General features: G+C 45.3%; 1 protein-coding gene across 1 annotated transcript in view; it reads right to left on the bottom strand.

Moving 5' to 3' along the window:
* LOC135811919 (mucin-3A-like) overlaps positions 1-9,971 on the bottom strand; it is a 75,405-nt gene extending 65,434 nt beyond the window's left edge. The window contains exons 1-2 of the mRNA XM_065325184.1: positions 9,816-9,971; positions 6,277-6,327 (exon numbers count right to left, since the gene is read on the bottom strand). Of these exons, the coding sequence (XP_065181256.1) occupies positions 6,277-6,327; positions 9,816-9,861 (97 nt within the window). The 5' untranslated portion in view covers positions 9,862-9,971. The remainder of the gene's footprint in view (positions 1-6,276; positions 6,328-9,815) is intronic.
* Between the last annotated feature and the right edge of the window lie 2,202 nt (positions 9,972-12,173).

The following is a 12,173-nucleotide window of genomic DNA, read 5'->3' as shown; positions in this document are numbered from 1 at the left end:
CTTCCAAGGTCTCTCGTTATCATACGCTCACATAAACGCCACATAACAACCACGCCCACACACAATTTGACCAATTGACGCCCATCGCCGGAGGCAATGATAGCGATGCTACAGCAGACGCCATGGCAGCTTGAGCTGGGATTGCACCATTCAACAGCTTGCAAGGCTGAAGAATTACCGCCAATAATCCGCCTAGTCTACACCACACAGCTATAAAGTGGTTCTTTCTGGCCAGTGAATCCCGACTTTTTGGTCTTTTTCATTTTTTACCCGCATACACATCACACCACATACTCCGGCATGCACTAGCTGTTGGTAACCGCCCAGGAGAATGAAAGAAAAGTCAGGAGGAGTCTGAGAAAGAGAAGAAAGACGTGTGTGATCATAATCGTCGGGAATCAAATCCGCAACCTTTAGATTGGAAATCGCGGCACATACCACTGCACCATATTTGTATTTGTATTCTATTATATTTAAGAGAGCATGTCTGAGAAAACCAGAACATATGTGCAAGTCGATCTCTCAGATTTCGCTCAAATTTTGCAGGTAGGTTTGCTTTGGGGTGTAGATCGACATTCCAAAGCCCGCACAAATTCTTTTGAAGGGAACCATGAAATTGGCATAGCTCTCAATATTGGCCCAATATTGGCAAGATTTATGGGTCTACAAACGAGCCACGGCACAGCGTACAAGAACAAGCTACGAACAAAACTCCATTGAGCCAACATTACCTCACCTTAGAAGAGTTCTTGGGGCAGCACCACTTAGCCCCGCCAGCATCCCAGAAGACGAGGGCAATCATCCCTTGACGCCACAAATGATCGTCTTGAAAATAGCCAAATTACAAGCGCTGATAAAACAGCGAGCTACGTCCTCAATTACCAAACACTATACACCGGCAGATAGAAGAACACCTCTTCTAGCAATGAGGACATATCCCCCATCATCCTTTTTGGGTTTTCTTGAAATAAACAATTTTGAACTTTTCCACTCGACCGTTCTGAAATACGTCCGAACTCATACCTGCGCAGGAAAGCTCGCCTCTCCGCGACGTCTAGTCAGCAATTTCTACTCCAACACCACTCCCAACGCTGCAGAACAAAGTGTATTGTTGACTCTGACAAGAAAAAGCAGCGGTGATCACTTGTCACTCCAAACGACAAGCTTCTCCTTGCGCCACCAATATTTTTCGGTGCAACAGTTGATGCAAAAGTGACCGAATATTTGCGTGTAGTTTTTGGATTTTACTGCAAGAGGAATGAAGAAATCACGTGCATCGTGACGTAGAATAATGCTTTCTGGTGCACGACACAATGCACATGATCACGATCGTTCCCGAGGCGCTATTCGAAACGGACCATGAGGGAGGAGGTAAGATGCAATATATTTCTCGCATGCTCTGCTCAGAGCATTCAGCAACTATCGTTATAGCACTAGCAGTATTGCATTTGCGAGAATTCTTTGAGATATTTCCTCTTGCAGTAAGAACAGGGATGCATTTTTCACACTAACTTCGCTCATCCCGAACATTGTTCAACAGGAACTACGGCTAGTTTACATTCTGATGATCCACGTAGATCTGCAACAGCAAGGAATGACCGTTGTCCATGCCATCAAGGTCGCTTGCAGTTGACCAGCGCGCGGCCTACACAGTCAGTCACCTTGGTCACTGGTTGGATGGGGTATGTGGCGCGCCTACATGGCAGATTTCTTACGTCATGAACAACGTGATTTGACCCTACTCCGAGTACTCGCCCTAGTCTGTGTGCTGCATGTTGAGAGAAAGTACCGGCTGGAATGCCTACAAAACGACATGCGTGCTCTTGAGCTGGACATCAAGATGCACTTGATCCGATCTAGATCTACGGGTGATCCATGTAAGTGCAGGTGAGCTTGATCAAGGTGACTTGGAACAACTGCTGAACCGTGATCTACGAGACCTGGCATTCTTGTGTCACGAAGCACTTGATTTCATCATTCCTCTTGCAGTAAAATCCAAAAACTACACGCAAATATTCAGTCACTTTCGCATCAACTGTTGCACCGAAAAATGTTGGTGGCGCAAGGAGAAGTTTGTCGTTTGGAAAGACAAGTGATTACCGCTGCTTTTCCTTGTCAGAGTCAACATTACACTTTGTTCTGCAGCGTTGGGAGTGGTGTTGGAGTAGAAATTGCTAGACGTCGCGGAGGGGTGAGCTTTCCTGCGCAGGTATGAGTTCGGACGTATTTCAGAATGGTCGAGTGGAAAAATTCAAAATTGTTTTTTCAAGAAAACCCAAAAATGATGATGGGGGACATGTCCTCAGTGCTAGAAGAGGTGTTCTACTATCTGCCGGTGTATAGTGTTTGCTAATTGAGGACGTAGCTCGCTGTTTTATCAGCGCTTGTAATTTGGCTATTTTCAAGACGATCATTTGTGGCGTCAAGGGATGATTGCCCTCGTCTTCTGGGATGCTGGCGTGGCTAATTGGTGCTGCCCCAAGAACTCTTCTAAGGTGAGGTAATGTTGGCTCAATGGAGTTTTGTTCGTAGCTTGTTCTTGTACGCTGTGCCGTGGCTCTTTTGTAGACCCATAAATCGTGCCAATATTGAGCCAATATTGAGGGGTGTGCCAATGTCATGGTTCCCTTCAAAAGGTTTTGCGTGGGCTTTGGAATGTCGATCTACACCCCAAAGCAAACCTACCTACAAAATTTGAGCGAAATCTGAGAGATCGACTTGCACATATGTTCTGGTTTTCTCAGACATGCTCTCTTAAGGATTTCCCAAAGGCTTTGGGCCTGTCGAGGGTATCTGCTGCAAGAAGAATGAAATGACAACTTTAAGTAGAGGGAGAAGTTAATCGAGGCATACAAAATCTGGTAATTAGGGAGTTGGGATACCGTCAGTGTAAAAAATATATCGGCGAAAATGCTGATAGAGAGAATGCTTGAATTCGGGAAGGCAGGTTATGGAGGTAAGAGGAGGCGGCAGACAATTCCATAGCATTGCAGCTTTGTTGGAAAAGAGGAAAGAAAAACGCACACCGTGATAATTGATGTTAAGTTTGTTTGGTATATGGCACACACACACACACACAAACACATACACACTCACCCGTGTGCGCATGCACACAGACGCATACTCATACATAATACTTGCGCGCGGACTCATTCTCTCACATTAGCGTCCACAAACAACCACGCCGAATCCTTACAGCCGGTCGGTCGCCCCATACCAGTGGCTCGAGTGGACGCTGCATTTAAAGGACTGCAATCCTTTCTGGTTGGGCTGATCCAGGAGGTGTTGGCGAGGTAACTGGTTCCAGGTGTCCAACACTCCTTCAGGGAACGACCGGCGGATGTTGTTGCGTGAATTGGCTGGGATATCAGACTGCAGCTGGTAGTGGTGGCCGGCCGCCTCGTGCGCCTGCTGCCTGGTGTTGGCAGGATGTTGGTCGTGGTCTAGTACGGCTTGGGAGGGGGGGGGGGGCATTCGGGTTAGCATCAGTGGGCCTCTAAGGTAATAGATTTTATAAAGATAGCAGAGATCATTCTTTTTGCCCCGGAGTTCGAGGTTTGGCAGATATGCGCCTTCGCCGATAAGATGCAGGGCTCTCCGCTGTACAGCATCGAGTTGGACCAGCACCGTCTGAGAAGCACCTATCCAGATTAGCATGCCATGCTCTAAGATTCTAACATTGGGCGAACAAAGCCGTTGTCGACCGTGAGTCAGCAGCCAGGGTCAGGCACTGCTGAGGCCTTCTTCAGGAAGCCCAGTCGTTGTGTAGCGCGCCGGGTTGACTGTCGAATTTGCTGGAAGAATGTCAGTTGTCTGTCGAAGGCTATCCCGGGTAGCTTCAGGCAATGAGTTTCAGGAACCGTTTTACCTACACAGGAATATAACCGGAGGGCAATCCCAGGGCCGACGGTGGTGGCTGACGTGGAATATGAAGTGCTGTGTGTTTTATAATCAGTGCGCTCAGGTGCAGAACAGTTCTACCAGCTTACCAGCTAGCACAATGCCGGCATTCAACATAACATGCAAGATGACTGAGTTGGTGGGTTGGTAGAACGTCCTTCGGCACCGTGAACGCACGCATCGTTGTGTAGACAGGGCTGAAGTTTACTGCATAGAAGTTTTGTTTTACAACTGAGGGGATTTCACGCCACACGTTGATTGACTCCTTTCCTTTCCATGGCAAACATAAACAATACCGCACATCGAGTAGGTTCGATTGTTACTTCTTTAGGTGTTGGAGTTGTTCACCAATACTTGTGCAAAGTATTGGTGAAGTTAGCCATTCTTAGTAAACACCAAGCTGAAAAATTCAAGGTCATCCGCATGTTTGCTAGGGGAGCAAATGCGCTTGGTTCGGTCGGCGAGGTTCAGAACTAAGTTTACTTTGTACTGCGAGGAGCAATAAGAGTCGAATGTGATATACTGTCCAGTTAACGTGGGTTTTCGATAAACAGAAGTCACCGTTTCACAGTCAGTTTTCTCGACAAGTAATAGTAATAATAATAATAATAATAATAACACAAATGCGCGTAATGGAACATTAATATTTTGCAACACTAATGTTCGGTCCGCTGCTGTCTCTTGAAGAATCTTTCCGTTGTTCTAGTTCAGTATCATTAGTTGTACAAGTACCTCACGAAATGACAATTAATTGGACTGCTCATGTTTGCTAGTGAACAGTATAGAAGGATGGAGATTATTCAACATGGCGAGAAAGACTTCACTATCATGCTTGGTGTTGAACAAAACGAACATAGAGATCTGGCCACATCGATGCACCCATTTTGCCTTCACAAAAGCCATCCGACATATTCGCCAGTACAGGACCGAACGGGGAACCCATAGCGACACCGTCCGTCTCCTTGTACAAAATGTTGTTGAATGAGACCTCGACGTTTGTAGTAATCTACTGGTGATCAGTAGAATGTTGTGTTAGTCTTGTCTTCTCGGGCCAGACGTTTTGTCACTAGCGTTGTTTCATACTTGAATTTTGTCCCCTGGAAGTATTTCATTGTCATCTGCATATACACCAGCTATTCTCTGCTTCCCTTCTCGTCCCAATAGTGACTTGTCTGTATTAAGTCCCTCGCCTTTTACGTTCCCTGATGGCCGTACCTGTCTCTCAATAGTCGATCAGCACAAACCCCTTGGGATTATCCTGGATCAGCATCTGTCCTTTGATCCCCACATTACGTACCTGGAGAAACGTGCAAGTACTATTGTTGGCTTCCTCTCCTCTCACTTATCTCATTTCCCCCGTGATCGACGTTTAATGCTGTATAAATGCTATGTTCTGCCTGTATTTGACTACTGTTCCTCCATTTGGGCTGGCATCAGGACATCGCTCACGAATCGTCTCGATGTCACACATCGTCGTTTAATTCGCGCTGTCTTTGCAATTCCCCGTTCGATGCGATGCTGCACCGCTGCTTTGCATGTCATGATTGGAAGCTGTGGCCTTAGTAAAAAACAAAACAAAAAACAAAAAACAAAAAAACGCCCTCTCTACTGTCTATGCTATCGCATCCAGCTGCCCTCTCTCTAACAGGCTCAGACTTTCGTCATGTAAACTTATTCATAAAATTCGTCTTGGTCTTGCCCCACCTCATGTTTTATTCAAGCTCAACTTATTTCATAAGTCCTCAGCTACCCAAAACTCTCTCTGCTTCCCTAACTCTCGTACAACCACTCTTCTGATGTCCCGTCTTTTTTGGGCATAATTATACACATTGGTCATTGATGTCACAAGACCTCAAGACTTGCCAAAAACTTTTCATCTTCTTTCTTATACATGTATGTCTACAACTTTTCTTTTGTTGATTTGGCCGTGGTTGGGTATGATGCAATAATAATAATAATAATCCTTCACGCACATGGTATCCTGCAATAATGCACTGTGTTACTTATTTGGGCGTTGGTTAGGTGTTATTTATCACTATACTGATCATTTATAATAGTATGTGTTGCATGTGTTGTATGTTAATTAGTAGAGCGATGCTTCCTGATGATCGTTGTGTGAAAGCTAGTTCGATGCATTTTTCATCGTTCCTATTTTTGTTCTTCATATTCCATATCCTTCATAGTTATTTCTTTGTCTACCACCACTTTCTCCAGAATCCGTTTGTTACATTATCAATAGAGCCGTCGTAATATGAAACTTCAGCTGATTCTGTTTCTTGCCATTCTTAAACCTTTGTCACCTCGCCGAGTGTTCAAATTACCAGCTGGGTTTTGTGATTAATAGTAAAAGAATAAAATGAATGAATAAGTTATTACCTTCCACAGCTTGGTTCTCCAACCAGATACATGCTACCATGAGCCAGCACGCTGTACAGCGAGTAAATCGAAAAATAGAAACATTCAAAAGTAATTAGTAACATTCATTATGTATTGCCGTCACGTGACCGCGAACCGTGAATGCCTGAACTTATTGTCATACATGTATAGTATGAGCATGTGGGAAAGATGTGACACTCAGAGTCTAGATCCTAGTAGTAGGACAAACTACTTCCAGGGCGGTATTGTGACAATGTACAGTAAACTTCGCGAATAACGACATTCGGCGGCGGGGCATCAGAAAAGTGTCCTTATTCGCGAAGTGTCCTTATAACAGAAGTCCCATTTGAATGTATGTGAACCCATATTTTGTATAGTATGACACGTATATCAAAATCAAGCTATTTTCGTGTAAACGTGTCTTCGGCGCGTCACTCAGGTTATCTACCTGTGTCTGTGTAAAGGTTTTTGTATTGTATTGTATTGTATTATTTTACTTGGGCATTCCCAACAGACCCTAACGTCTTCTTACAGGGTGCCCAAGATGAATGAATTTGTTAAGTTTCTGGCGAAATGAGTTAGGGATATGACTTGTGCGAACGGATTTGGGAAGCGCATTGAAGCGGCCAGCACCAATGAATGAAATTAAAGTAATCAATACTAATCAAAAATGTCGATACATCTTGTTCTTCTGACACGCAGAACTCACTGGCTTGTCTGTTTGAGCACTCCAGCAAGTTAGATTCAGACCTATCACAAATCTGGGTGTGGAAACATTATTTTCAATGTCATTGTTATCAAGTTTGGCCTCATTGTCTCTGTGATGCTCTGATCGATGTGTTCGTGAATCTTTTTTTTAAATTACTGTATGTGCGAGTATACCGGTAATATTATTGTAAATGTGCTGAAGAGGATACAGCCAGCGGTTGATCAGTACCTGGCTACATCCCAAAGTGCTTTTCGCCGTGGCCGCAGCACAAGTGATGTGGTGTGGTGCCATAGATGGCTATGCAGTATGACGCAGCGATTCAATACGTCCATCCACATATTGGGAATTGACACTGTCCGCCGCGATGTCCTGATGAGGACCCTTGAATCCTTCCTCCAAGAAAGTGAGCTCCGAATGATCCGTATACTGTTGACTGAAACCTGGCTTGAACCTCGTGTGAAAGGTGCATCGAAAAGCTCCTTCAAGACAAATATCGGAGTCCCTCATTGGGACAGTCTCTCTCCAGTGCTTTTCACCATTTACCTGGAGGCTGCTCTCCTGGACCTAAGACAGGAGCTGCCATCTCGCCCTGCTGTGCACAATGACTTGCCGCTGGATATCGCATACGCGGACGATGTTGATTTTGTGAGCCGGGATGAGACGTTTCTCAGTGAAGTTGAACAACAAGCTCCAGCAGTTCTTGCGAGATGGAACCTGAACGTTAATCCCTCCAAGACAGAGCATACCACCGTCGCCCGATTTCCCGATAGGAACCAAGAAACGTGGCGTACTGTTCGCAAACTAGGCTCCCTCCTGGGTGACGCCGAAGATGCTGCTCAGAGGCGTCAACTGGCTGCCGCCGCCTTCAACTCACTCCTCAAGATCTGAACCCGGAGGCGCCAGATCAGTGAAGGTCTTCGGCTGAGGCTCTACAACGCCTACGTCATCCCAGTCCTTACCGACAACGGCGGATCTTGGGGCCTACCGATGTCGGAGCTCGCGCGAATGGATTCGTTCCACAGGACCCAGCTAAGGAGCATCATCGACATGCGGTACCCTAAACGAATTAGCAATGACACTCTGTATAAGCGCTGCGGAGCTGTCCCCATCAGCGAGATTTTTTTAATTTATTTTTTACAAGATAACCACAAACCATATTGGTGCAAACGCCGGCAAAAACGCACAGAGATGCGCATAGCGATGGCAGCCCAAGCAGTGGAGGCGGGGCAAGAGCAGCTAAACCGACCAGGGGTCTCGGCCTCAGCACTGCTCATGCGCGCCAAACAGAAAAATACGAAAATAGAAAAATGAGCAGGAGCACTACAGAGCAAATGTGAAATAAGGGTGGCAGCACGGTTACGGAGTGTTGTTCAATGGGAGGAAAAAAGTTGAGGTTCAGGTACACCAAACAATGACTGCATACGCCCAGCAGCAGGTATCCGAAATCATACACACACATACGCGCGCGTTCACACACACACGCAGAGCCACGCACACACACACGGAAGTATTACACACACACACGTACTATACACACACACAAACACACACTGTGACACATACAAGTACTATACACACAAACACACACAAACACACGCACACACATACACACACATACAAACTATACACACACGCACACACACACACACACGCATGCATCCGAATGCATGCACACACACAGCCACACACACACACACACACACACACACACACACACACACACACACACACACACACACACACACAGATATCACAGGTGCGTAGAGGCCCAATGCCAGTCAGCAGATCGCAGATACTTATGAACGCCTTCTTTGAACTGCTGGAGGTGAGGTAGAGTAGGTGGTGCTGTGATGAGCTCTGGAGGAAGGCGATTCCACTCCTCAATGATGGCGGACGGAAATGATCGCTGTACGCTGTTGCGTGAGATGATCACAAGGCAGCGCTACAGTCGCGCTGGCCATATCTTTCGTTTGGCCCCAACTGCTCCTTCACAGTTGGCAGTTGGTTTGGTAACGGTCTTGCAGACGGAACTGTTATCATGGCATGGACTTACCCACCACCAGCCGCTAGATGTTGACGCAGTCCGCACAATGGCAGCGGACCGACAGGCATGGCGTGGAGCCCGCCCGACCTAACAGGACTGACCAGACATGTTGTATGCATATTCTATACTTTGGATGAAGTTTTCCATTAGTCATATTGGTGTTGTTGCTAACGGCTTTTGTTGACGTCACTTCTGTCATTTCATTGTATCGTATTACTCTTCAGACATCAATCCTGAATGGCATAAGCGATAGTGGCACCCCCGCCACCTACGCGGACATGCTTTTAATAAGAATAATAATTATTGGAAACTCGTGGCCTGGCACGAGAAGAACATGGATGCAGTGAATGGGATTTTTGGTCTTTGACCACTTTCTGGTCAGCTGATCTATTCACCTCCCACCGCTTTAGAAGCTACATCTGCGCCTTGATCCTTGATGGGTGGTGGCGTTCCTACGGATGCGGATAACTCGGTTTCCAGCCGAGACTCACGCGAACCGTGAATTTTTTATATTTTTATACCGGTATCATCATTATTTTTCGATTCTCGAAACAAATTCTGTCCCTTCACCTATTTATAAATGTACATGCAGGAACGCATGCTCATGTGATGTCACATATCCTGAGGCATATCTCATCACAGGAATATGGCCCATAATAGTTTTTGATGAGACCAGGATAGGTAAGTTAGCAAAATGCATTGTCCACCTCCCCAATCTATGCCCGTCAGTTGTTCAGCGGCATCCAACAAATCGTCCAATCGCACCGCCAGGAAATAATGCCTCACCTCTAAAACCCGTATGCACGCCAATGGCTTTGCGTCTCCATTCCATTCTGTACGCACTATATACAACAAAGCTAATACGAGTTACAAGCAGCTGCAAGTCGTCACAGAAACATGGTTCTTACCAAATTTCATTCTCCGGCAACGCATTTCTTTCCAAGGCGTCCAGGAACCGTCGGGCGATTTGCCAAACACATCGAACGCCAGTCAAAGTCTACCTGAGTACAGTGTATGCTCATGTCAGCTGGTTGGCAACTGGATTCCATCTGTCACTGACACCCCCCTGGGTCTAATGAGCTTCTGCCTGACAGATTTGTGTGAGGCACGGGCAGCCGCGGGCAGCCACATTCCAAACAAATCTCCTATAGTATAGAGATAGTACTATTAGTACAGAAGGAGTTTGAAAGTTGTCCAGCACTACTGGTGTACTTGAGTATATATTCGATATGAAAAGGAGTAGTATACATCACTTGGATGATGCGAGTAGCTCAATAGGACGCTCGTGCTGATTACCCATACATGGCGACAGTCACAGCAGCGAGCAAGTCTGCTGTGGCGAACAGTAGTGCCCCGATTGAATCGAAACTCTGAATGGCAGATCACTAGCCACAGGGAAGTCCATATGTATCTATTATTGCACGATTAAAGAGGTCAATATATGAAATATAGAACGAGTAAAAGACCGAGGTCCCCCGAGGTCTTTTACGAGGTCTATATTTCATATATTGGCCGATTATGAGGGCAATAATAGATTTATCACGACATAGCATACCTAAAACTGTTTTTGCTTTGTTATAGGAAGAAAGGAATACTATTGTAATAGTATAATACTATTAATAGTATGTACATATGCCGTTTACATTGGACATTACTGCTGTGTAAACCGAAGTTTTCAGTTGTCTCTTGTAGTATGTTCCCCAAGTTCTTTGACTGAGAATCTGACAGTTTGGGTTCAAATCCCAGCATTTGGCTTCAGATTTTTCTTCTTTCAGTTCTGATTTTTTTCTAAGTTGAGGAAAAAGTTCTAAGTCCTCGGGCTAAAGTGGTCAATAATAAGTGGTCAATATAAGCGGTCAATATATGCTGATATTTGACCGCTTAGAGATCACAAGTTTCTGTGGCGGTCAATAATAAGAGAGTGATAAGTATAATTATACTCTCGTAAGATGTTCATGATCCTTAGCTCACTCCACTGAGTACACTCCACTCAGATCACCTGATGAGCCTGTATATTGACGACGTAGTTGGCTGTCCGCACATTGCACATGAACATTTTAGATTTTCGTGTAGTGTTGCAGCGATGTAATGTTGCTAGCATTTACGCATACCTGGATCGTGTCTAATGGCAGATATACGCAACGTTGACGGCAGGTCTGGAACTCAACTTTTTCCAAGTCTAGAACTACATGTAGATTTGAGCAGCCAGATGATGCAGCTGGTGGAACCACATGACAGATAGTTCACACCCCTGTTGTCAGTTGTTCACACACAAGTCGTGAACAACTACGATTCCATCCCGCGACAGCGCGTGCACTACAGCGCGAGGCATTTCAGCGCGACCACTTCAGCATACCACTTCACCATAATTATGAGCGTGCGAGCCTGCACGTAGGTTAGGTGAAGAGACGGAATTTGTTTCGAGAGTCGAAAAAATAATGAGGATACCGGGTATATACTCGCACATAATATAAAGAAATGATTCAAGAACACATCGATTAGAGCATCACACAGACGATGAGGCCGAATTTGATATCAATGACATTGACAATAATGGTTCCAAACCCAGATTTATATTAGGCCTGAATCTAACTTGCTGGAGTGCTCAAACAGACAAGCCAGTGAGTTCTGCGTGTCAGAAGAACAAGATGTATCGACATTTTTATTAGTATTGATTACCTTTTCACAGACACGGCATTTCAGCGCGAGGAGGTGTGTCACTATCGCTATAATTATAATGAGTTTTGCCAAACACGAAAATCAGCACCATCTGACAACGATGGAGAAGGAATCATGAAATATGGATCTCCGTTATGTTACCTTTATTTCCGTGCCACTAGGTTTCATGTGCATGTACTTACAGGTGGGAAAGGTTTTGAAAAAAGCATGTCCCCTCTTTCAAACACATGAAATACAGCTCCAGATAATGAGCGCTTGACGTTATTATTATTATTTATTCACAATCACGTGGCACTAGCCAATGAAATGGTGATGTGGGCGATAGCCAGCCATGGCGGTAATACAGCTAGAGGGGGGGGAAGAAAAAGAATGAAAGGGGAACTGAAAAGCAAAAGAAGCTAGGGCAGGGCTGGATATCAACTAGTATGTTGCATTCTGCAGTAGCTGTGTGAATGTATTGTAACA

The sequence above is a fragment of the Sycon ciliatum genome, chromosome 3, assembly GCF_964019385.1.
Source record: "Sycon ciliatum chromosome 3, ocSycCili1.1, whole genome shotgun sequence".
NCBI lineage: Eukaryota > Metazoa > Porifera > Calcarea > Leucosolenida > Sycettidae > Sycon > Sycon ciliatum.
Note: the sequence above shows the minus strand (reverse complement) of the source record. Positions and strands in the feature narration are given on the sequence as shown.